The following is a 27736-nucleotide window of genomic DNA, read 5'->3' on the forward strand; positions in this document are numbered from 1 at the left end:
GGGGGGGGGGCTCAAACCCGCCGTCGCACAAAAGACCATTTTCACGGGGCATTATCATCAAAGACCAAACCAGGAAGTATGAATATTTATGCGGCTTCCCGCTCCTGTTCCCTCCATTTTTATAAGAATAAGAACGCTCCGGGAACCTGCTCGTACCACCATAATTCATAAATTCGGGGGGTTCAAATGCATCCGCCCATTCCTTGGTGGAGGGGGGCTTTATGATTGCGCTGTTCCTTCGGTTTTCGGATGGTTGCAATATCCGCATAACGGCATTTCGTCGTGGAAGCAGCCCGACTTGCATTATACTAATTTTTGGGGGAAAGGGGGGTTCAATTCAATTATTGCCGAATGGAATCCTTTAGTGGGGAATAGGGGACGCGCAAGTGAATTCTTATGAATTCTTTGAGTTCTGTGGGCTCCTGCATAATTTCGCGATTCTAAAGTTATGGAGTTCTTATTATTGATGACAGGAGGAGGGGGTGGTCGGCACTTTGGAATCAATCAGGGAAATTGACATTGTTGCGACATCTCGGGGGGAATTTTTGATATATGTAAAACGGTGATTGGAAGAGTGTGATCAGTTACCGTACGCCATCACCTCGGAAAAGATCTCTGCGTTATCCTCGGATTTCTAAATTATCAGGGCTTGCCCGGTAATTAGCAGACTCTCTGGATTGTGAAGGTCTCGGAATGTTAATACTGTTTCCAGAAGAGGGAGGACTCTTTGTGAAGAAACAAGGGAAGAATAATCTAGAGATATTTTTCATAGAAATTACTTTTTTATTTCCATAAATTGTCTCACGTTATGTCATTCGGATGAAACCTATAAATTTAACAACATTGGAATAAAGTCGCTAATTGGCTCGTATTAAAAACACCTCACTCTGAAATCTGATATACATATTTCTGATGTACAAACTTGAAAAAAAAATCAATTAAGCATCAATTTTCCCCACGACCTCGAACCACTGTCTAAGGGCATCACTGAGAACACCAGGGAGTGCATTGATATCTTTGAGAATCATATAAAAAGGAAAAGGAAAGCTGTCAAGATAAGGATGGAAGACAACTTTTCCATCTTCAAAGATAGCATTGCGAATGTCCAAGATCGAGTCCCTGCCATTTGGATTCTCCACAATGATAAAAATTAAAAAGATGTCCTTGAGCTGAGCCCTCCGAACACCACGAACAACCTTATTGAGCCCATCAGAAGAGATTCCTCTGCCATCGCTCAAGATAATGAGTAATTTAGCATTATCAGTAGTCTTACTCTGCTGTTCGAACATATCGACAGTGAAATCTACCAACTCAGCGATCTTCGTGTTCTTCTGATTGAACTGCATATCCTGGATGAGCCTGGAGCCACAATCTTCAGTAAATGGAGCACCCAGTGGATGTAAAAGCTTTGGGGACTCTCCAAAACTCAAAACACTGAGCTCACCAACCTCTAGGTAACCCAGAGCCTTGGAAATCAGTGCAAGTGACTCAAACGCCAACTCCTTCGAGTGATTATCAGCCATACTGCTGCTGTCATCGAGTGCCAGGACAATTTGATAATCCCTCTTCGATGGTTTAGTGCGCCTCATCCAAATTTTATCCTTCCTGAATTGACTGGCAATGTAAGGAATGATTTTCCTCATATTAATTCTCTTCCCAGTCCTGTAATCTCCTTTGAGCCTACTAGCTTGAGTTGGCTCCAGCACAAGCCTTAATTTCTCAGATAAATCCCTGGCAGAGCTCTCTGTCATTGCACAGAGGCTGTTCCAGGCTGCCAGAGCCTCCTTCGTGGTAGGAATAGACTTCCACTCACTTAACATCCCCTCGATCTCTCGTCTCTTCTCCTCAATCCTTGTCAATGACTCCTCCATCAAATTCGTATAGAACGTAGATTCTGCTGCTCTCTGAACGCTAACGGTCCCTATAATCTCTCCCTCGACCTCCACCTGAGTTTCCATCTGTGACTCCTCAACAGTCTGCCCTTTCGAGCTTGTTTTCGACTTCTCTCGATCCTTCCTTTCCTCTGATTGAGGGGTTTCCTCGGGGTTCTGAGTAGCTCCCTGCTTTTCTTCCTCGATTATTTCGTCTTCATGCATATCCACCTCCATCTCTTCCTCATTCTTTTCAGGATCGTCTGCATCTGCTGCTTTCTGTTTTTTTGCCTGTTCTTCGGTTGCAGCATCGGTCGCGTAATTATCGTATCTCTCTGCCTCTTTCACGTGTTTACACATATCGATGTCGCCATCTTTACTCTCTTCCCCCTCATCATCATCATCACCTCGAGAGGAGTCTTCCCTCGATTGAATCATCCTCTGCTTCTTCTTGTCAGGTTGAACGTTATCCACTATCGCTCGTTTATCGTCACTCTCCCCAGGATTCTTCCTCTTCTCCTGCTGTTTTTGCTGCATATCCTGACGTTGCACAGGCGTAGTCTGTGCCGAAATACCAGCATGGCCATGTTCAGGTTCCTCAGACTGCGCCTGGCCTGTCCCCTTGTCTTCTCCGCCGTCTTGATTATTCTCAGTCATTGAGGACTCTTGGTCCTCGTTCTGATTCTCCTTATCAGGAACTTTATCGTGGGAGCCATCAGTTTTCTGGTCTTGGGTTGCGTCAGTCTCTTTACTCGCATCGTCCACACTGGGGGCTACTTGTTCCTCAGGGGATTTCTCAGTTTCCTCAGGACTTGGATCTATTTCTTTTGAGCCGTCTGGCGCTTGTTTGGACCCGTCTTCAGAGTTCTCTTCGTTCTCCTCGTTGTTCTCTAGGTCCTTCACCTGTGGATCTGAAGTAGAGGGACTTTCCTCGTCACCGGAATCGTCCTGATTCTCACCTGTTTCATCTTTTTTCTCTTCATCCTGAGGCTTCTCAGATTCCGCCTCTGATGGTGGCATGGCCTCCTTCATCTCGTCAATATCGAAAGGGTTCTCCTCCCCCTCACCATTGTCCTCCTTGCCCTCTCCCTCATCAAGATTCAAGTCCTCTGGAAGATCCATAGCTTCAGGCTCTGGCAGCGGCTCTTGATTCCCATGATAAGGATTAATCTGATCGTCATTGACATCTGGCTCGTTCATCTCATTAATCTCCTCTTTATGTTCATCCCCTGCACAATTTTCATGGTTCTGCTTCTCATCAGTCGAGTTTTTCGTCGTGTCATCTTTGGCAGACATCTCCTTGTCCCCAAGCTGCTCTCCTGAACCCTGCTCGTCACTCTCTTTGGGCTCGCTTCCTTCCTCCTCCTCCTGGTCATCTCCCCAGATTTCTTTATCCAGTTGCTCAGTCCCTTCCTCAGTGTCCCCCATCTCTTTATCAAGATCCTCATCGTCTTCCTTCTCCTCGTCGTCATCCTCCCCCTCTGGTTTCTCTAAATCCTGGAGTTTAGAGTCAAAGTTCTCACTCATGTCGATACCGTTCTCCTCCTCCTGGCAATCCTTATCCTCTTTCGATTCGTCCTCCTCACCAGCAGGTCTTGCATCCTCGAGCTGATCCTCCGATTCTAGTCTATCAGACACGTCCTTCTTACCTTCTCCCTCAGTAAGGCCCATTCCTCCTTTGTCAGAATCCCGTTGCTCACCATCCTCGTCAGCCTCAGCACCATCAAAATCGAGATCTTTCGGAACACAGAAACCATTCGTTGCCAAATCCAGAAAGACGTTCAACTGGATGTACAGGAATTTACAACTTGTTCTAAAGAGTGCCACTTGCTCGTGAAGATAGAATTGTGATAGCAAGAGATATTGACTAAGTAATGGCAGAATTCTCTGCCAAATGATATTGGACTGCGAAGGCAATGGCTCCAGCTTCCGATTGAGCTTCAGAAGTCTCTCGAGTTTCTCATTCACTTCCCTCAGTCTCAAGTTGATGACATCCTTCTCCAAGGACTCGATTAATTTTTCTCGTAACCCATTTTCCTGCAGCTTACTTTTCTCATCTTCCCTCCGCTCCAAAGCTGCATTTTTATTCAAGGTGTCCCCATTTGTGCTTATATCTTTGTACTTATTCTGTATTACTAATAAAACAGTCTTCATTAGATCCTCAGCATTATTACAGAAATCGATCATCCTGTCGTCCTCAGGATTGAATTTCGAATTTGGCGTGAGTTTGAGCTTTTCAAAACAGACGGACCACTTATTAATCCGCGTCTTCATGTACAGTATCGTCTTCAAGACAGGGTGATCACTAGGAAAGAGTGCTCCAAAGCTAGAGATGATGTCACTGATTTTATGAAGACTCTGTCGACAGATTCTCAAGGAATTGTAATGAATCGGGGTCCTGAGAAGAGACTGCGAAAACCGAGTGAATACTTTTTCAAAATTATTCATCTCTTTAATTACAATGTCTTCACAACCCTTCAGCATACTGTCTGCTGACCTCCATATGTCGTCATCTTTTCGGACATGGTTTATGGGCCTGTCGTCATGGACGTGGAGGAGTAAAATCTCGTTTTCGTCAGTAAGATCACCCCTGGGACATGAGTGGATATAAATCCCCAGCTGTTCGATGTTGATTCGAAGGAACAACAGCAAATCCTTCAAACTAAGAGAGCAAACACTGATTTCATCGTGAAGTGGAAGATCGTCATCCCCAATATCAACTCTCATCAAATCTGCGACATATTCCTTGAGAGTCAGAAAACTAACAAAATTATCTGCTAGCGTCCTCTTCTCGTTGTTCACTAGGAGCATCAAGTGATTGGAAAAGCCACTGCATCTCTCCATATCGGGCACTCCCAAGTTAGTTTGAACTCTGAATGCACTGTTGAGGGCATTGAGTTTAATCAGGGATTTGTAGAAATAAGATTGACAACTATCCCACTGCGCCAGCATCTGCTGATCAATTTTCTCAAGGCTATCGGCGCTTTGATTGAGATATTCGAAGGCTGAGAAAACCTCCACTGGGGGAAGTGTGAAGTCGATGATGTCGTCAGGTCGATTTTTTAGGACCAGCAGTCCCTTCCTGTAGGACATCCCAAAGGTTGTCAAGGTCTTAAAGTAGTCAGCAAGTGCCATCTTCTTCTGCTGGAGAATACTCTTGGCATGGGACTTCTGTTTAGTCTGTGGCAATGTCCTGTCGACATCAAGACTCTTCAGTGTGATGGCATGAGCCATAGAATCCTCGATAAACTGCTCCAGTTCTGATCTCAATGATGGATAATTCGACTTTGCTATCGTTTCCTCACAGAGTCCTTTACTTTTTATGAAGAGATTGACACTTCGGTTTATGAGATCATTCTGCACCTGGAGGGCTCTTTCATTGGGAACCAGACGAGTGACAAAGTCCTTTGGGTCGATTGTGTAGTCTCGATCACTGGGACGATCCCACTCCCCTCGACTCGACTCCAGATCATAATTTGAAGGCTTGACGAGTAAGCACACTGCAACATTCTGTTTCAACCCACTCTCGTACTCTTTAATGAATTTGCAGAGGGTCCTGTGAGTCTTCTCGACTGTTTCCTTCACAGACCAGTAGTTGATGTCGTTCCATCTAGCGATTTTAACAAAGTCCTTGAGTTTCTTCTCGATTGGAGACTTGAGAGAACTTATTCTGGCTTCTACTTCCTTGATGAATTGACTGTAGTAGTTGTGAACATTCCAGAAAATGGCTAGGAGCTCATCCCTTTCCAGTCCAGGTTCGACACAGCAAATGTGACAATGGAAAGTGTAGAGCAGATCGAGTCTAGCTTGGAACTCCACCAGTGGAGACTGACTCATGAAATTCTCCAAACGTTCGATTAATTTCTTTGATGTTATCTCCTCGTTTTCCACTGATGCAGATTTCTGGGTTTCTTGCTTATTCAGGTACGATTGAATGACACGAAACAGCAGGAACCACCATTTAGATGTTTTAGCCTTGAGTCTCTCAAAGGCTGTCTCAAGACAGCTTCTCCAGCACTTCAATTCCAGTTTCCTCCACTCGATGATCTGCTGTATGAGGCAAGTCGAGTGCTCAACAAGACTGACGCCAGAGTGGGCGTTTTCCTCCCATTCTCTCATTTTTATGAGAAGGAGCTCGAGACCTGTGAGGAATCGTGAGACAGGCGAGTCGATGGAGAAGCTGTTGATTCGAATGACAATTGTGCGAATTGAGGAGAGAGTTGGGTGCTCTGGCCACTGATTCAATAGGCTATTGACTCTGTTCAGAATTCCCTCGAGGGTGGGTAGACACTCCTTCACTACTTCGATGTTCTGTGATCTGTAGAAGTCGTAGGGTTTCACGTTGAATGAAAAGTCCTCGAGGAAGTTCTCCCCCTGACTGTTGCAAGCGGCCACTGATGTCAAAATATTGAAACTCATATGGAGATTTGTAGATAACTCAGACGACAGAGCTGCCTGGGCATTTGGTAGAAGTGTATTAAAGGTTCTGAATCTCTCCAAAAGGGGCTCAATGTAAGTTCTTTTAGGATTGATATCACTGGGCTTCAGCCATGGGGCTCTGACAAAGTGCTGAACCAGCTTCGAGTGGATCTTGTAGACCTCGTGAATGTCCTCATCAGTGAAGAGATGCTCGAAGATACACTCCCCATCGCTTCGAGATTCCTTTGCCTGTGAATTCATCGTTTCCAACGTTGCCTCACCCTCAATCCCCTCAAAATCATCCTCACGATGACTTGGAAATAATCTATGCAGCTCCAAGTTTATCTCTTCCTCCTCAGTTGGCACTTCCCCCAGACTTTGGGTTTTATGTTTGTATAACGAGTCCTCCTGCTCCTTCTTTCGTTCCCCTTCGATCTCCTTTTTCTGCCAGATTAGCACAATTTTCAAAAGAATTTTCTCCAACACCTTCCAGATCTCTGGTGTCACCCTTCCATTCAGACTCGTATAATTATAAAGTTCAGAGAGGGAATTCTTCAATGTGTTGAAGATCTCCATCATCCCAACACCTGGGCCCAGCCCCCTCGCCTCAATGTTCGAATCTATGAACTCCCTGGTACTTTTGCGAGTGCACAGATCAATCAACTGAAGTAAATTTTCCTGCTTATGTCCAACAGTTGGAAACCTCACGATGTTATGAAAGAAGTTCTCGGCACTCGACGAAAAGTGAAAACTCAATTTTCGTTCGGCGACGAGTCTAGTGGATTCGTCGATGACCATTTTCATCCCATGATGTACGTAGGCCAGAGCTGTCTGGATAGGCTGAACCAGATCTCGATAATTAGTGAAGAATTTATACCTCAGTCTCGCGGAGAACTCCTGGAGGGATCTGTCATGCCCCTCAAGACGTTTTATTGCCTCATCCACAATGGTCATAAATTTTTGGTCATCCATTGTTGAACTATTGGATAACAAATTGCAGAGAGACTCCAGTGGTATAAGAATGACATTTGGTTCTAGGAAAGCCTGTCTGAAATCTCTGAGAGTTTCGCTTAACTTCATATATTTGGCATTTGGTGCTCGGTATCCTCTGGCTTTGAGCAATTCTGTTCGTTTAATATACAACTTGTCCAGAGCTTTCTGAGCTTCCATCACCCTCGGGTCGTGAGTCTCTGGGCAATCCCCTAGGATCATTCCATCGAAACGAATCGAATACACCATATTCTCCAGGTCTTTGATGCATTCCTCAGTGAACTCGATCTTGTGATCGATTTTCTCTACTGGATCTATCACATTAAGCAGAGTAAAGAAAAAAATTTGGTGAACCCCCAATTGAGCCCACTTCATCCCCAGCTCATTGGCCGTGTACGACTCTAATGCCCGATCTTCTGAGTCTTTCAGAAAGTCTCTAAATTCCATCAGGGGTTGAAAATACTCCACCTTGTATCTCAATCCAATTGCCAATTTAAAATTCATAGGACTGAGAATGATTTTTCCCGCAGTTTCGTCTCCAATATCCTCAATTATTTTCAAGTAATTAGTCACGTAGCCGACTAAAGCCTGAGCATCGTTTCTGAGGAACTGATACTCTCCAGAGTTAATTGCTCCACTGTTCCTCCACACCACTTCATTCAGCATCTTCAGTTGATTAGTTTTATCCTTGCAACTGCCCAAAGTAGCTGTTTTTATCACCGCTATGTCCTTTTTGCTGTCAGTCTTGTTGAGAATTAAACTAGACAGAAGGATGACCAGAGTTGGCTGTAGGAGGGAATTGGAATCAGTTTGGTGGTAATCAGGGAGATTGACAAAATCAATATCATCACGACTGACACCAGACAAATTGAGAACAGCCTCTGGGTCTCTGCAAACTAGAGAACTGTCTCTGAAGCTCCTCAGCTGGCAGAAAAGCTCAGACATCAGAGAATACTCAAGTTTTCTTCCACCAACGTAAATAGTATCGAGCACTGCCAACAGACTGATAGGAATACTTGCGACCCCTGCAAAATTTGTGAATAACTCACGAGGCATCTGACTTCTTCCCGGATTGATCATTTTCTCGCAAAGGAGTCTGTGTAATTTATTAGTCATCAAGAGAAATAGATACTCGTAAATGGGCCACAGTTGAATCTTCATGGCTGCTTCACTCAACTCCCTCTCGGTTCTAGATGTTAAAAAATACTCCAGTGCCAGTGAAATTTTTTCGTTTGTATCCAGTGACAATTTACGATCAGTACATATCACTTCTACATCAGATATTACGTCGCTCGTCTCCTCGGGGCTCTGACTAATATTAATGTCCCTCCAGGTTTTAATTAAACTCACTCGTAACTCTGCACATTCTTTCATTTGGATCATCATTAATCTCAGGCGCGAATGGAGTGACGAGCCGGAGACATTAGCCACTGGGGTAAGCTCTGTCAGTACTCTCTGGAATCGATCGTTGATAGAGATTATCTCAGCTGACTTGAATGGAGGAAGGAAATTCATGTTTTTCCGTATCACCTCGGAGAGCCTTTGAAAACCAGTATTTTCATCCTCTATATTCCCAACTAGTTTATTAACCGTTAATTTTAGTGTTTTCAAGTATTCGTGAACCTTCTCGTCCTCGACCTGCAAGGACTCGTTCATAGTTTTTATCACAAATTTCACCATCCAGCGACAGTGCATTTCGAGGGTCCTCTCGATTTTATCAATCGTTTCTTTCTCAGGATCTTCCCTCCGCATATAGAGTACAACTTTCCCCTGATCGTAGAATCGTTTCAGGCGCACAAAGTGTCTCCTCAGATCGATGCAGCTCCTGTACGTGAGATTTTTTATGGCGTGGAGAATGTAGATCTCGATCCATTCACTGAGTACTTTAACAGTGGCGGCGAATTCCATCATAGGCACTGAAAAATTATGGGAAAACACGTTGAGGTGCTCATGTGCTCGTGAATAATCTTCGATCGTTATCTGGTCGAGATCATTCTTCTGAGGTTTGGAAGTATCTGGTCCAACCAGGCATATCTTTATGTGAGCCATTAGGGAGATTTTTAGGGCCAGCTGGACCTGATCAGGCGTGAAACTGCAGGGGGAGGTCAGAGGATGCCAGGGGAGGGAACGACTGACGAGTCCTTCAGCTGCAGTGTTGATGATCTTCTTCAGGTCATTCAGCTTCTCCGCCAGGTGTCTGTGCTTCCCAAGAATTGAGGAGTGTCTGGTGATCAGAAAATCGTATCGCATATGGAAATCCTCGACGCTCGCATGCTCGAAGAAATTTACCACGAAGTGGAGAAAAACGTCTTCAGTAATGGGAGCTTCAGTTTCATGTGGTTTAGATTTGGGATAGTAGCTCTCATCGAGAAAATTCGTCAGGAGATGTTTAGTTTTATGTCGTTTCTGCCACTCGTCGTATTTGGTGCAGATGGCCTTCATGTTCGTGCCCTGTTGCTTCATCAGGGACAATCTAGCGTTCTCCAGAAATTCCATAGTCTGGGGTGTCATCTCTGAGGGGTCCAGGTACCCTGGTTTCCTTTCCCTTAAATTCTGAGCAGCTATTGAGCTCCCAATCAACTGCTTCAGCCTTTGTGATGTTTGAGGGTCGTGAATGTTCTGAGCTTTTATGTAGACGTTTTCACAGGCAGTCTTGAACGCAGTTTCCACGGGAAAACCTCGATTCACTTGTTGTGATATCAATGAGGCTGCTTGCAAGACTTGATTTCCTCCGGATTTTCGGACCAGTTGGGATGCCCATATCGTCTGGTTCAAGTTGATAAGTGCATTCTGGTGAGTGTTTTGGATTATTCCTTGAGCCTGCAGCTGTGACTTCATGTCCAGGAAGTTGAGGTCATGAGAGGTTCCTCGGGGGAGAAGGTAAATCTCCACCCCTCGATTTCTCATCGCCCTAGTAGAATAAATTAATGAGCAATTAATTATCAATTGAGTTGTTTTACAAAATATAATATGAAAGTGGTAAAGAGCAATAAAAAAAGCGAATAGTTATGAGATCGATTGTGAAAGTACCTCGATATCTCGCCGTAGTTGGGATCCATAGTGAGAAAAAGACGAAAATTAGGATGCGGTTTTACGGTGTTAACATTGCCAGATTGATCGATACCGCGTTCACCAATCGTGAGAACTCCATTTGGTTCGAGGAGACCGTTCAGCCTGTCGAGGACCGCTGGACTGCACAGGTTTACCTGATCCACTAGGAGCCATGTGCCATCTCGAAGACACTAAAAAATCGCATATTAATATTTTAAATGTTTCTAAACAAAATAGTATATTTCCGGTATATTTCAAATAGTATATTTCAAAATAGTATATTCCGGACAGTCCAGAAATATACTATTTTGGAATTGAAAATATCAAGAGATTTTTTTCTCTGGAAATTATTGGATTTTCGGGGCTATTGTAATATTGTCGGTAATCGAAGTAGATAATTTTATAGATATTTTAGTTTCACGTAATTTTTTTAAGTATAATATGTGAAAGTGAGTAAGATGGGAAAGTGGTTATGAGAACCTTTTGCGTAAGACAACCCTCTGGGGAAGAATTGCTCCCTCTCAGATTGAGAGATCTCTCGAGTACGTTCGTTCAAATCAAGTTAATTTATTTCACTCTAGCACACAATTTAGTATTTCATTAGGTCAATTGACCGGGAAATTTCCAAACAGACGTGTGATGGGTTGGCTCTAATAGAATCAACATCTCATCCGCTCATCGATTTCCATTTCCATGTAATGGGTCATTTGGCTAAATATAGATTCAACAGAAATTTTTCAATGCATCCAATAAAAATACTATCTTCATTTTCGAGCACTCAACAGTGAAAGCTTTTACCCCAAAACGTTTTACTCATTTTACTCCACCCTTTTCAGTAACAGTCAATATATCTTCTGTCACGATATTGTAATTGTCAAAAAATTGAAAACATTTACAATAGTCTGAGGAAGATTTTCAATTCCACACAATTTCTTTAAATAGAATTGAAAAACATAAATGAACCCTCCCCGCAATCAACTACCCCTGGAGTTTCAGTTCCCTTTTAACAATTTCAGGTGTTAAAAAGGTCGTAAAAAAAAATTGACTTTTACCTTCACCAACACACTGTCGACCCATTCAAACTTTCCACCCGCATTCAAACATTTATCTTCCCTCACAACTGCAGCCAGATTCGCCAGTTTTGTCTCGATCCTGGTCAGATCAGTTGTTCCCGTTGACTGGAGTCCTTTCATCATCGAAATCAGCTGCAATAGTTTTTCAATACGCTGCAAAAAGATATCGATCTCGGCGACTTGTGTCTTGGCAGCAGTACTTCCATCTGTAAGTTTCACAAAAAAAAAACAGCTCAAGTAAATGATATCTTTTATCACCATACAACCCCTCCAGAAGCTCCAGCCGTACTTTACATTCTCATGATCATAAAATTTCATCTACCAATTTATTCGCCCCCATAAAAAAGTTCCTCACTTGAGTCCCAATGTTTTATGATTGCAACCGGACGAGATATCAAGCCTCTCGTTACTATAAAACTGTTGGAACTTGTACTGGAGAAATTGAAGAAGGAAATCAGTAATGAGATATTGTCATTAATTTTTCTCGAAATGCTGTTCATCTGTCTTCATGCAGTTCCCAGCACTCAGAGAATTGAAAATCCCATTCTCCACCCGATGATAATTCATTTAAGAGAAATGCAAAGAATAAAAATCTCTCAATACTTAAAAACTCATCCACACTCAAAGCTCCCATCGTTCATCACTCCCTCGAGTTCACCGATATCATGATTCATGCAAACAGTTAGCGTATTTATCAATAAACCCCATTAATCCCTCGACAACACCTTAAACCTCATTTCCTTACCGTTGGATAATCCCTTAACGATTTCTAATTGACCGTGGAGATCAGCGAGAGTGTCCTTGGGCTGATTACCCAGATTTTCAGTGATAAATGCTATCAGCACATCCTCAGTATCCGAAATAAGCTGCTCCAAATGTCGATTGTAATCAGTCTACAACGAAAATAGCAAAACAAGTCGATCCATGAGAGCTAGTTAAATTTTATTAATTATCACATAACAATATCAATGTAGTAATTATTTAATTGATTATATAAACAAATATTCTACAATTTGACGACGAGATTTTCAGTCGGATTAAATATCCGATGGGAATTTTCGTATTTTAAGTCATCAGAAATTTGATATCACATGGGTAATGACTCTTGAACATGTTCACTAATTTCCGAAAATGGTAATAATTACGGGTTTACCTCAGTTTTGTATCTTCAAAGTTATACGAAAGGGAAAAGAAAAAGAGGGTATGTCTCTGGGCCACTAGGTGAATGGGGTGGACATTATTTCCGGCGGATATCTGACGGGATAATCCCCTAGAAGGCCCTATCTCATGAATCAAAATGATTGATACGGGTCTCTCGGGCACCTCCTCAATTCACTCCTCTCGTCTCTGGATTTGCGCTGATTTCGTTTCTCTTTCCCCTAACGGTTTATCCCGCCAGTTCTTATTCATCCGCCCATCAAAGCATATCCGATTTCAATGGCTTTTTGGAATGCTGCATGGCATTCCTACGGGGTAAATATATTGAAGATCGATAACACTGATGTCTTATCAACAAATTCGAGAACCTCCTAAATTCTTATGACCCCATTTCAATAAATTCCGGTATTGGCCATGTTTGTGTTAAATGTTCATTGATTTTTCGTTGTTGGAAACTGTGAGCCTTTTTGGATCTGAATTATTAACTCCTAAATTAGGGAGTGCAACACTTGTCAGAAATTTTGGAGAACACTCAGGGTAATGACTTTTCAATTGCTATAGGCGGGAGGGTTCAACTTTCATTTTATTTTAGTGTTTTCTGGGAAGTAACATCTGCATTGACAGATTGTTCGCAGCTTCAATTCCACAAGTTTGCGCGATCTGCTTGGAAATTTGTGTTGAGTGCATGCTGGTACAGTGATGTATTCATTGGGTATCAACTCTCGAGGCGGAAAGCATGAGCAAATATTTAATTCATGGTAGTGAAGAATTCGAATTTTTCCCACAATAAAATACTTTTCCTGAGAAAGCCAGATGGTTACAGCGAAGTAGCACAGTGTAGCAAAGGTTCACTGTGTGAAAATTGGATTTTCATAATACGATTGTTCTGACACCGAAATAAAAATCAGCAAATCTCTAGGGATTGGGAAAGGAAAAAATCGTAGTTGAAAATTTGGGGCTATCTTTCATTATAACTTCAATATTCGTCCATAGACCATTGCGTAACTCCTCCATTAAAATACAGAACATATTCAGTGAAATCCATCATGAAAATGATTTAATATTTACGGAGATGTTCACCACATCAAGCGTTCATTATCTACATTTCTCCGAGGAATAATTTTTGGCAAAGAAGAGAAAAACATCTCCGAAGTAATTAATTAAATATCCCACATATTTCACCCAGAACTATAATAAATCCTCGAGAATCAGTCCTCAGTAGAAAAAAAAAGGAAGAAAAATTGATACCATTGCAAATAACAATCAATAATTATTATAAATGCACATTTCATTGAGCGAAATAACTTCTGTTGTAGTACCGAATCTTTTGAATTACCAGCGATAACTGGAGACCACAGCTCAACAATATTTCCAATAAACCAGGGGTTGCGGTGCAACATACATCACAAACAAAAAGGGAATGCTACAGAGACGGAAAAAAATGATGGTAGGAGCATGTGGGGGAGAGAGGAAAAAAGGTGGAGAAAAGTTTCGAGCATTCTCGACGAAGAAAATCGATATACCAACGCGAAAAAGTTTAAAAAGGTTGCCTCGGACCCCACGAAAACCTACGTCACTCCAAGTGTGTGAACATCATGAGAGAAAGCCCCGAGAAAATTCCACCGCTAACTTCATTAATCCTGATGAACTTTTTCGATGCTCCCAGGCTTATTCTACAATAGTCCTGGAAATGCTCGCCATTGTCTCATCGAGAATTTGTGGAAAGTATCATATTTATAATTGGGTGATATTTATTTTTACCCTCTAGTGCAGTCTGCAATTTGATAGGAAACGAGCGTTTGAGTGCGACGAAATTGGTAAATTTACACCCCAAACTCGTTTCTGAAAATCGACAAAGCGACAGAATCTCGTTCTACCCAGCCAAGTGCCAATTGCCAACCAATTTTGCCCAAAGACACTTGTCCTCAAGTTGTGATTCATCACCTCTTTGGGTGTCAAATTCGAAATAAATGGATATTTATAACTGGAGATGAATCCACACTGGAAAAAACAATATTCAACAGGAACAAATATCTATCGGTAAAAAAACATGAATACGTGCATAAATAATACACGGAATAATGAAAATTCCAGAAATCATTCAATGGATATTTATTTCTATGTCTAGTACTCAGAATTCAGAAAAATTCCGAAATTTACGGGAAAAATGTAAAGTCTATAAAATTTTAATTTTTTATCAGCGATGCGGTATTAAAGTGCTATTTCGTGTGTAATCCGAAGTATTTGGGGAACAATTTCACCGTGCATCGACTTGGAAGGATTTATTAATGGTCCGAACTATTCTGGTTGGCAGATAAGGAATCTACGTTGCTCGTGGAAAATAATTGAGGGGTTCGAGGGATGAAATCCATTGACCTATTCTCTTCCGATGTACGGGCCAAGCAAATATCACGGTTGACAAAATATTTTCCATGTTGATTGGATTTTTTCAGGTGATTCCGGGGAGTCTGTACTGCAGATTTATCACCCGTGCAATTCTCGAGTTTTTCTCTTTTCCATTGTGCCAGAAAACTACCGTGTGTTCATCGAGATTCTCGGAAGCTAGTTACTAGTTGTTTGAATTTCATTTTGCTGATAGGTTTGAATTATCGTTTGTCGTTTGATTTGACGAATCCACGGGCTTAGTATCAGCCGCGAAGGATCTCATGTCTCTTAGTGAATTCACTTGTTGCGGGTTCAATCAGTGATATTTGCGGGGATAAATTTGCGGTGATCATGCGAGCCAAAATTGCTTTAACTCGACCGATGGGGAGAGTCGATTTTCATTCTCCAGAACGCGTAATCATTACTTTAATTTATCTATTCAATTAAATTGACTACTTTCACCGCAATTTTTTGTTAATATAAATTAAATTTTGTTGTTATAGACCTGAATTTACTGAGGAATTCAAGGGTTTTCGCGGAAATCAGGAGATTTTTTTCTGCTTAATTGGGCTCCGGGTTTTTCAATCCTCTGAGCGGATCGAAAGATTGATCGCAGACCTCTAGGGAAAGCAGTCCATGGCGCTGAGGTCATTCTTCATCGAGAAATGTTTTTGTAGAAGTCTTTATGTTGATTTCGATTATTGCAGTTTGAATGGATTAAATGTGTCCGAGGAACGATTAAAATTCGATCTACTAGGGATTACAATGGGGGATTCCAGAGTTGTCGTACGAGATGAGTTGGGAAATTTAATAGAGTTTTCCAACAAGCTTTCTTCACAATTCTGGGGAATGCGATAGCTTTTTCCAGTAGTCTCTCTTATTAATCGCTCAGGATAAATTGGAATTTTGCTTCACCTATATTATAAGCAGAGGCTGTAGGATGAAATCTCAGACATTGGATGACACATGGATGATGTCCTGGATATTTTTTAAAATAAATATTCTCCGCTGCATTATCCTCAACTTCATCTGTGACTGCATTGTGAACTCAAACTGCAATTCAACAAAAGTAAGTTGTCACAAAACTTCTATTGCCTTTGCTTGTCTCTTGATGGATTACTCCGCAAATCCTGAAAAACCCTCGCAAACAAAGTGCTTCCATATTGTCTCACGGTAGAAGAGGTAGTTTGTACCCCGAAGTTTCTTTACAACGTTTGTTGTTGACATGTATTTGTCCTAATAGTTGTACATTATATTACAGAGGGGGTAAATTGAGGGGATATCTTGCGCAAGAGAAATGATCAAAAATTATCAGCAGTTTTCTCCCTCGCATCGTTATGGTTTCATCGTGCCAGCGACGGCATTTTTATCGTATCATAATTTGACCAGTGCTATAAAGGCCTGTTGCCTTCATTCTTCATTCATTCTTGAAATAAAAAAATGAAGATTTTCAATTACAGACAAGATTTTCATTAGAATATGAATTCACAGAATTGAATATTGCGACTTGTTAAAAGGTAATTAAGTTAATTAACTTGTTAAAAATTTCAGGATAAGTACGATGCAAATACATCTACCATTCCATTACTCTTCGTTTAAAAAAAATGGATAAAAATTTGAGTTATTTATTTCACCAACAGGAATGTACCCCGACGAGAAGATTTCTGTAAAGTTGGTTCGATATTCGTTGAGTTGTCGAAAGTAACGGGGAGGATTGCCCGGTGGGTGTTAGCAGTAGGAAAATAAATAAAAAGTCGGCAAACAGGAAGTAAATAACTAAGTAGAGAAAAAAGTGTGGTGAGAATTGAAAGTGGTAGAAAGCAAAGTAACTGTGGCATTGCTTCAAGCCTAGAATTCCCGGTGGTATCCCGGAGGACAGAGTGAAGACCCACGGATTTTTTTTTTTCACATTCTCAACAAGATATTTCAATGGTATCGGAGTAAGGATTGGCTGCTTTGTACTGAGAAACATTTTTCAATGCTTCGAAGAGGCACGTGAAGTTATAGGTATCCAGGACAACTTTTAGGAAAAGCTCTCCCATGCGGCGAACAAAGCAGTTTAAAGTTTCTCCATGATTTTTATTTATTTCTCGGTTTCACTCGAGGAATCAAACAATAATGGAATCTGAGTGACGCTTTTTCTCGATTCTCCCTAATTCTCTACTTCCACGAATCGAAGAAAAAATTTATTTCCACAAAATATTAAAAATCTACTCTGCATTTTCATCATTTGGAAAATAACAGAATGGAAATGTAATTATTTCATAGTGAATTGAAAGATTAAGTTGATTTTTAATAACAAATTGGGGAGTAAATTGAAAGGAACAGAAATAGAAATTTGGGATAATTATGAGATTTTGTGGGAGAAAAGGGGAAAATTCCGATATATATTTCCCATAATATGTCTGTGGAAGAAATCACTATTTTTGAATGACTCTATTGAACCGTGTACACAAACTTTTCCGCTTTTTCTATGGCTCCTGAAAATTCGAGAAAAGGGAATTGAGCGGTAATATTGTGTTGCATATCTATGCGACGAACGTTAAATTGAATCCGGGAGATAGTTTTTCACGGAGTTTGAACCGCGATATTCTCGAATAAAAAACGGCGAGACCCCGAGAATTTGATTTCCATGGCGCTATTTTATCGACAAATAATTCAAAATAAAACTCAATGAGATGCCGAATAAAACTGGCCCGAAGAAAAAAATTACAAGATTTGTAGAGTACAAGCAATTATCCAATAATTGTTTCCCTCAAAATGACTATTTATCATCAGACAACCATTCATCAATATAAAGAAACTACAAATCAATGATTTTTTTGTGTATCGAGGCATGAGAAAGCGTGAAAAGAGGGGAAAAACCCGCAAGTGGCGAATAAAGTTAAACGTTGCAATCCACTCGTCGTTTTCCAGTAAAGTTGTGGCAAAAGAAGTCTGCAATTTTGCCCGACCATACGTGCAAGTCGCAACGGAGAATCACTCACATAAATGTTAAAACGACATGAGCTCAAGCCAGAAGCAACACGAGCCATAACTACTGGTTATGTCTACATTACGGAAGACATCAGAAGCTCGTTTCATCTGTTCCCCTGATCCCAACCCTGAAAACCATCCGTCGCCGCCGCATTTCTACCCCTATTTCGTGTCCATCGTGCATTTCCCTGTGGCAGGGGTTGACAATTCGTACCAAACCGCACAGCTGAAAATATATGATTATTTTCTCTGAGGAATTTTCCCTCCCCTGTCAAATAAAACAAATTACACTTCTACCTAGAGGAGAACCCAAACATTCAGCCTTCGGATTTTTAACATTTTATTGGTAATTCTTGTTGACACAGTTTCAAGACATTCGCAGATTTCATAATGATAGTTTGTGGTAATTGTGTCTGGATGCTGTACCCGTCGGCGGTTGTAAAATTTACATTACGTATTCCATTCGCAGCTGCATAGTAACCACAAATGGATTCATGGCAACCCTCAAATGGATGCCTACCCTCGTGGAGAAAGGCGCTTCTTGCCTCTGAAATTTTACTCACCTTTTTTATCATATTTTTGCCAACGCTTTCTGGAGGAATTTCACTGGCTACTACCACATCTGCCGGCATAAATGGTTTATTTGATAGGGCAGGCACGTCTTTAGTTGGGTGGAGTTTTAAAGATACTTGGAATACTTGGTACAGAACAATCAGCAGTGTTGGAAACTAGTTTTCTCGTAATTGAGCGGATAAAAAGTGTCTTTGCGGATCAATTTTGGGGCTTAATACCACAATTTTTTGAAATTACATGAAATCTCAGGGAATGCTATATTCATCACGAAACAATTTCTGCCCGCAACTTTTACTATGGAACATAAAATTTATTCGTTGTCTGTACTTAAGCGGTGAACAACTTGCGGTATCCTGAGATAATTGCGCTATATAGTATCGAGAACGAATAAAACTTTTATATTTCAATTAATGAGAATTTTATGCCGGACTTCCACTGGAAACAGGGATTACACAAAAAATTGTCATTTTTCAAGGTAAAAGTTGCAAGAAATTTCAGTAAAAAATAAAAGCAATGATCCAGAGCAATCGACTTCTGTGTAAAATGGAGGTTAAAAAAATGTAAATACACCTCGGTATTTTGCATACATGACAGGACGTGATGTACTGCAGGGGCTTGAAAATTATTTCCATTTTGATTAGTTGTTCCTCGAAGCGTCGAGACCATTTGAATGTCCTCAAAAAAAAAAAAACAGGTGAATAAATATTTGAAAATGCAAATATCCGAAAATAGAAACAATTGTCTGTGCAATGCGTCAATAGATTATTTATTTCGCTCTCGATGTCACCCGGACATTTTAATCAGTATTTGTGGTAATTCGTTCGGTCGTAATTCCAATCAATTCGAATATTGAGAATATCTGGTGAATAAACTGCACCTTATGCTGGTGCATTGAGATTCTTACTGAAGAGAAAGCAGTAAAATGTTGAGTATCCCAATCAATGATACCCCAGGTGGTAGATTCTCGCGCTATTGGAAAACAATGAATCCTCCGGCACTCGAAAGAGGCATTCACCATAGTCCTCTGCCTGTTTATTCTTCACCGGAGGAATAAAGAGAGAACGAGCTGAGGTATACGAGAATGGATGGATGTATCGGCATTGTTTTTTCCTTGGTATTTTCAACCGCTACAGAATCACTAACATTTTTCTACACCTCATACAAAATTGCGAGTCTTTCACATATTTATAATGCAATTCTGCTAATTCACCTGGAATTTAATTCCATTCAAACATTTTCATTCTGATACAATTCAACAAAATTGAAATTAAAATCACAATGAAAAATTTTTAATCTCCTGACTTAATGATAAAAGAAAAATTGTTCTTCAACCGTAAAATTGGTGATACGAAACTCCCGTTGACAAATTTTCGAGGATTCATCGGGGAATTGAAATTATCCCCGAAGGTGTGACAGAGGGTTGAATAATGGAGAAGCACTGGGGGGGGGGGGGGGGGGGGGGGGGCGGCATTGACAGTGAAGCAGAAAAGCGGAAAAGCAGGAAAGCAAAAAAGAAATAGATAAATACTGTGAAATAAAATGCTGGGCAAAGTGTGAGAGCACATCCCGGGCAATCAGGGCGTCTCCTCCCGGTGATGGCGTAAACGGGAGCTGCATCCATGGAGCCGCGAAAATTTGAATAACTGATATGAAAAATGCGAGCGCTGGTGGTGCATCAGCGTTGATGATGACGTTAGTAAAAGATCAGACGGACATGCCGAGGTGTAAGTCGTGATGGACCACTTGAAGGAGAGAGCGAGAGCGCACACGCCAGTGTAACAAAGACAGATTTCGAGAGAAAGGATAGAGCAAATGGTGTGTGAGAGTGAGAGAGAGAGAGTGTTGTAGTGGCGGTGGTGGTGGTGGTAAAGTTGGGGTGGAATCGGGGCTTGCTTTCAGTGAAGTACGCAGTCCTACCTCGCGACCCGAGTCATCTAGACACACGACAAATAGTCCGCGGGTTAAAGTTTCGCGCGCCGAAATTTCGAATTGCAAAATTCAAAATCCCTCACTACCAAACGCCCTAAAACACCGAAATCACCGGATTTAACCGACAATTACAGTGACATTACTCCGAAAAATACTTCAATCCCTCAAGATATTTTCAGTTATCCTCATTCCTTCAAGAAGATGACACGCCCTTTGACAGAAAATGTAAGGAGCTGCGAGATTGATTTCGTGATTGATTATATCATTTTTATATTATCATCATCATCATCATCATATTGTATCGTATCGTGCCGTAATTGGCTTGATTTCTGGTGAATGGGAGACGGGGTAAAGGAGAATTGGGAGAGAATTGATGCCTCGCTAATTGAATCGCGAGAAACACTTCAATTTGATTATTTGATATTATGGTGTGCCAAGTGGCTTTCCATGGATTGATGGGTTTATTTTCGCACACATGATGACGACATAAATAGGTCTGTAGTAGTTTGGTTATCCGTGGGTTGCCCTCTCCCACTTCTGGGAGTCATTGTTTGTACACTTGCAGTATAGCCCTCACTCGTGCATTCTACGCGATTCGCTGGGTTTGTCTTTCTGGTTAGTGCACCGATTATGCAGCCACCTGCGCACGCCCCTTCTATCCCAAGAAATACGAATGAGAATTTTAAATATCAGGCATCTCTCCTCGACTGTTCATTAATTGATCACCACATATCCTCATTATTTGTCACAGAAAAATAATTTCTGAATAAATCTTCGATTCATCGAAATCATGAACTTGATAATGGCAAATATTTTTTTCTTCGAGTGCAAAATTTTTTTCAGTGAAGTGACTACACGCACAGAAAATCATCACTATTTTACATAAATTTTGCATTGAATTATGGGAATTATAAAAATTATTTGATAAACTAATTTAGCTTTATCAAATGATTTGAGAAATCTGCTTAATTTGTTTTCCTAAAAAATTCAGAGATAAATGCACAAATAAATTGTCACATTGATAAATTTATCAAATTAACTCCAACTCCAGTAAATTAATCATCCGGGGTTTAAAGGTCAAGAATATTTCTTGATGAGGTGACGAGCACTCAACAAATGAACACAAATTAAATTTTCCTCAATGGCTGTTTTACCGTAGAATTATACGAGTCTCTCGTCGATTGCAAACTGTAGAGTTAATTCTGTAGTTGAATTTCACGATGTGAATTTCAGTGTGAAATTGTAAAGAATGGAGAGTATGGAACATAAAAAAGTTAGAACGGGGACAAGAAAAAAAATAGAGCAGATAACGCAATCCGGAAGTGAAGGTTATTTGCATACTATTTCAGAAATAGCTCTCCAATATTTTTGGGAGTCAAGTCAAGGTAGATTAATGTGAAAAGGGCATACATTTGATAGTGATGTGTTATAATGGGCAAAAGGTTATCTATTATTGGAATCACTAGGGTAGGAAAGCGGCAAATTGATGATAAACGCCAAGAACGAAAATTGGTCCTCTTAAGTTCCTCATTCTTTATTTGGCCACCTCATTTGTCTCGCCTCTCTGTCCACTCCGGAGAATTTGATCTTTTTCTTTCTACCACTGTCACGATATGTATCTGATAGTCAATCGAATTACCAAGCATTAGAGACCGCAAGACCGCTCTATCGGAAATAGTTGGGAATAGTGGAGTATTTTGTAGAGTGAAGAATTAATTGTCGAGTGACAGGTACCAATAAGAATAAATCGTGATTCCATTGATACTACCATTGATAATTTTACAACAAATTTTTCATTTCCGAGAAGAAAACGTTTCTAAATACCACTGGCACGGAAAAAAAAATTCTATTGCAATTTCAATTCACGAATTTAGGAAAATTCGCCAGTTTTTGAGAATTGGCGTGGATATTACCATATATTTATGTAAAGTCTTGGTATTTCTATGGATTTTCAGAGAATAATTGACTGGGAATTTCGAATTTGACATAATTTTGTGAAAATTTTAAGCTTTCAACATTTTTTGCTTCCGTGAAACCATTTTTGTCTCGTCTCGTACGTGGTGCTCCTCTTTTATCCTCTCATCAACTCGTGAAACATAAAACCACTAATGAAATTTATCATGGTGAGTAAATAAGGTGCGCCTCACGTGCAGTAGATGCAAAGTGAACTGCTCCAAATGTTAAATGCACACTCACAATCTCTCCCACCCATTCGTCAAGGGCTGTTTAAATAAAATAGCGGAATAAAAAAGAGGGGGGAAAAAAATTTAGCAACAAAAAATGAATCAGGGGGCAACTTTTCCGACACTCAACCCAGATAGGAGCCAAGAAAAAGCTGTTTAACCCGAAGGATTTGGCTTATATCTCCGATATATTATTTACTGACCGCAATCCCGAGGACAAGTGACCATCAATGTAGTTACTTCACCGGAATTTACGACATTGCAACATTAAACTGGTAGAGAATTACTTTTCGACTCTCAATGGTGAGGTTCGAAAATTTCTATACATTAAATCGCGATTTTTATTTTTACTGGACAATTCAGGTGATTCTCGGAGGTTAATTTTATTCTGATGAAATGAAATTTAACCTGACGCTTGGTAATTTGAGCAAAAATTAAGTGATTGTGAGGGAAATTGGGGGAAAGTGTCAATTTTTCGAGCCTTTTTGAGATTATCGGGGCAATTGATGAAAAAGGAGTGAATAAAAGTCGAGTTATATCAGGAGTATGGTGCAACGTAAACAGTTTGATTTGCCAAGAAGCATTGGCTTGGGAGGAGCCATCTACCACTGCCAACTGGACAATATCATTCGCCATGATTTACATGGATAGCCAGAAGACTCATCCGTCATCATTCCGCACTGAATCTAAAATTGTAATAGCTTATACGAAATTATTGTATCAAATGAAATGGCCAGCTTTCCGTCATCTGTCAATTGGTTCCGCATATATTCCGCCCCTGGATAATAATAAACTTCTCAACACTCAGAACAACATTAAAAACCAAATCCGAGTGAAAAATGCTACACCAATACAATCCTATTAAATAAAATAATTAAAAAAGGGTCACAGGTTTTTTTTTCTAAAAATCCTATATCAAAAACATAACACTTGTAATTTATTGGGATGTTATAATCTACTTTGAAAAATGAAAAGTTTATAGTCTCCATTTTCCTTGGGTGGGTTAAAATCATTAAAAAGTGATATAATCGCGTAAATTGTTTACGATGAGACACACCTTTAATGACATTAACTATTGAATTTTATAACTTGAGGAGGTGCCAGAATAGGTTGTTCAAAGTCTTCGCTGGTCCTGACGTTCACAGATTACACAATAAAAAATTGAGCAGCAACCTCTCGGAGAATGCTGGATGATCGCCATACAATTATTTTGAGGGGAATATTATGTTTTCATTATACATGAATGCCCGGAAGACATGTCAACGCTTAGAAAATATTTCCCGAAAAATTATGAGGCTTTATAACTTCTCTCATAAAAAAATCTAACGAGAAATTCTTAGAAAATCTTAGAAACTTGCGATCATTGCTCCTGATGCAAGGGGAAAGATATTTCCAAAGGCATTACGCGGAAAATAAACAGCTCGTGTTATGGAATTTCAACACCAGGGAAGAATCATTAAATTCAATAACTTTATGATACATTGACCAATTGTTGACAGTTTTGACGCCCCAATCCGAACTTGCCCACCGCATTTACCAGCCCGAAATTCCCATAAAGTCTCCAACCATCGTCCCCAAACTTAGTGAGAAATTTCACCCGAGGTGCAACTGCCAATTTGTCCATTACTAATTACGTGATTGATCACTGAGGATCTGCTCATAACGAAGTCTCGATCGATTAGTTATCTAATATAGTGAATCTACGATTGAGTAATGGCGGTGGGTCCCAACCATCCAACGTTTCTTCTCCTTTTTCAACACCATTTGATAAACTACTTTGTTTTTCTCAAAAAATCCCGGATCCCACGATTCTCATGAGTTAAACTCAGTTAACCACTCAACAATTCACTCACTCATGAGTTATGATTACCGAAATTGAATTTTTAAAGAATGAAAAATATAATATATAAATATAATATTTATAAATTCACTAGAAATTAAGCGATAAAATTGAAATAAACTTCACTAGAAACTTTTTTTTGGTGAAATTGTTTCAGATCGATTTTCGGATATTAATGGAATTGATATTGAGAGTTTTTCCGAATATCTGAATTTTCAGATAAAAGTACTAAACGCGAGGGGAAATACTATTGATTATTTCCCCTGTCGGTATTTCGACCAATAGAAACGACGCATTTGATCTAATTTGGCGGAAGAGGATGGCTAATATTCCGGGTACTCTTCGGATATTCCACTGGTAGTTGCTAAGTAACGAATTTATCTTGTGAAACAACTAAAATGGCCTGATGAAACTTCACAACTGTCAAACTTTGATAACGTGAATGAATCAAATCTGAAAACGAATCGATTTGGGAAGAATTCCTTATAAATTATTGATCAAGAAATAAACAAAGATGTTCCTCAGAATACTAAATAAATTGAGTTGTTCGCCAATTCGATTAAATGGGCCGTTCCCATTGGGCGAAGTGCCGATGGAGAAATAATCCAATAATCCAGAAATAATACCCCTCGAGCTTTAAAATTAATCGGAAATTTACCTCAAGCTTCCCCTCAAACAAACGATTATGACAAGTTTTACCAGAAAATATTTCGCGCAAGCGCCAGGAGTTTTTCACCCTGCAAAACTTGACACCCTCATGTGTTTGCAACAAAGCTATGGGAAAATATCCGATAATTTTGAAGCTCGAGGGATATTACTACTGAAAAATTTTTCTCCCAGTATCTTTCATTCTACCATTTGCGCGGAGAATCAAGAATCAGAGAAGTGGAAAACTATATGTTTTATTCCGCGAGCTTCTGGACTGTGAATTCCTCGACTTATATACCTGATATTCTTATATGGAACGGACACGTAAGGAATAGAAGAAAAATAATCTCAGGTACCGGGGGAATTTTCAGTGGTGGAATATTTATTCTCATCGTTTCCGCACGTTCGGCTCCGTAATCCACTCGATAATGTAAAAAAACAACCCGACAAGCATCACAATTCCATTGAATTTTGAGGAATTTCCTCGCCAGCGGCTCCGAGACTGAAGTCAAATTTCCACAAGCCTTTTTGTCCCTCAATTTGAACAAACTTTTCTGTCCCGTATACACTGGGTATATAAATCAAATTTTTCAATGCACTCGATCCTATCTGTGAATTTTTCTATCGGCACCTCCTACTGAAGCACTTTTTCCAATTTTCCCCCTCAAACTACTCGGGATTGATTAAGCAAAATTTTTTTATCCCTCGCCGACGGATGTCGCAACTAGTGGGATGCCTCGAGAGAATCAATTTATCAGTAATTCATAAATTGGGATATTTTCAGCATTCATTTTATCAATTCGACCAGTTTCTATTTTCATCCGCGGGAGAATACATTTTTCTATTTTCCATTAATGCAGAATGTGATAATTGAGAGGAATATTTTCCCAGGGAAATGGACATATAACAAACCCAGTAAAAGAACAACAGTAAAATTCAACTGCGATTCAATTTCCCGCACTGAAATTGCGTATTTCCACTCGATTTTGATAGTCTCCGAAATCCGAGCACAAAACATTAAAAATTCCAGTCATTTTTACGAATTTTACTGAGTTGGCAGGTAATTTATTATAAAATTTTGTGAAATTTGTGAAAAAAAGCGGTACCTGACGCGACCGGATTTTTGTTGAGGGGTCTTTTACTTCTCGCTTTTAAACCATCAAAACTCCCCTGAATTATCCAACGATCTGAAATTCCAGTGGACGTTGTCTCGATTCCCCAACGCTTCGTCTCATTCACCATTCATCCTGACACACGAACATACATCCAACAAGATCGTTAGTTATTCCTAGGTATCTGTCGTTGAAGCAACCAAATTGAATTTTCAATCGTTGACAGCGAAATCCTTGTCGTTCGCCTGCAGCATCCAATCTTCTAAGTTCATTCATACGTGTCAAGCGATGTCATGTGGTTTCGTGGTGGGCCCGACATCGCACCCATAGTACCCCATTATCGAATTTTCCACGGATCATCGCCATGAATTGTATCACACAATGCCCCCCTTTCTTTTCAATTCTCATCTTATCGCTCAAGAAAACTCACCAAGGGGGCGAAAAAAACCCAGTTCGAAAAAAAACAATCAACTCAATTGAAAACCATAAATACTGAAAGATACGAGAATATTTCGTTGAATTTTGTTGAAAATTCAAAAATTGAGCATTTAATTGTAAAATCTGATGATAAAGAAATGATTTCCTCTGAAAATCCCAGGAATTTTTTAATTAATTTTTTTGCTACAAAAGAAAAATCAATCAAGAAATTAATATCAATTTTCATTCCACGAAATTAATTCGGTGATATTTGTCTGAAAATTAATAGTCGATTGTTCATGGGATTTTAATTATCTGGTAACAGGGTAAAAATAATGTCGAGTAAAGAATAAGTGGATTGAGATGAATCCCCGGGTTACTCTTCAGATGAGTCAGTGTAATGGAAGCATTCGACGTCATTATTTTTGACTCAGCAGAAGATTATTTCTCTGATGTTACATTTTCAGAGAACATCACTCAAATGAACTCTTACATCGAGCGTAGGAATGTGCCATGAATGAGGATTGAGTAAGACTCGCATTTCAGTTTCATACTGGAGATTATTAAGGGTAGGAATTGGAGAGATATTAAAAAATCTGAAATTTTAATGGACAAAAAATTCTTCCTCCATAGAATAGAGAAATCCAAATAAATAAAAGAATTTTCTTCACAACTTCAACGTTATAAATAATATATTTTTATTCGCCAATTAAAATATCCTGCTACCAAGAACTTCAACGTTGAAAAATTTATCGAGTGGTTTTGAAGCTCAAGTTCTCCACCTCGAATAATCAAATGGACCGTAAAAAGAAAAACCTCTACACAATAACTGTTTTCAAATCCTCACCAACGACGGGAATTCCCCCGAAATTTCTTATATCAATGAGGTACCGACGAATGCATTCGCGATAACAAAGGATTCTCTGCTTGAATGTCCCTAGAAAATGGAGTTGGGTAAAACGACAAAACGAGAGCTTCGACCGTAACGAAAAAAGTCCATTGAAAATTCCAAATGCGAGAAAAAATTCTCAAGAACTCATTACTCGCGGCAAAAGAAGTTCCAGGCAGTGTATAACAGCATTGGACTGGATCTTCAAATAAATTGAACATC

At 40.0% G+C, this 27736-nt stretch overlaps 2 protein-coding genes across 4 annotated transcripts in view; one reads left to right on the top strand and one right to left on the bottom strand.

The window, feature by feature from the left end:
• Positions 1 to 804: 804 nt before the first annotated feature.
• LOC105273890 (midasin) overlaps positions 805 to 27736 on the bottom strand; it is a 56163-nt gene continuing 29231 nt past the window's right edge. For both annotated transcript variants that reach the window (XM_011316587.1, XM_011316586.1), the window contains exons 4-7: positions 12150 to 12297; positions 11384 to 11610; positions 10311 to 10522; positions 805 to 10191 (exon numbers count right to left, since the gene is read on the bottom strand). In XM_011316587.1, the coding sequence (XP_011314889.1) occupies positions 939 to 10191; positions 10311 to 10522; positions 11384 to 11610; positions 12150 to 12297 (9840 nt within the window). In that variant the 3' untranslated portion in view covers positions 805 to 938. The remainder of the gene's footprint in view (positions 10192 to 10310; positions 10523 to 11383; positions 11611 to 12149; positions 12298 to 27736) is intronic.
• LOC105273889 (uncharacterized) overlaps positions 20424 to 27736 on the top strand; it is a 29645-nt gene continuing 22332 nt past the window's right edge. For both annotated transcript variants that reach the window (XM_011316583.1, XM_011316585.1), the window contains exon 1: positions 20424 to 20650. The gene's annotated coding sequence lies outside the window, so the exon portion shown is untranslated. The remainder of the gene's footprint in view (positions 20651 to 27736) is intronic.

The sequence above is a fragment of the Fopius arisanus genome, unplaced genomic scaffold (assembly GCF_000806365.1).
Source record: "Fopius arisanus strain USDA-PBARC FA_bdor unplaced genomic scaffold, ASM80636v1 scaffold00008, whole genome shotgun sequence".
NCBI lineage: Eukaryota > Metazoa > Arthropoda > Insecta > Hymenoptera > Braconidae > Fopius > Fopius arisanus.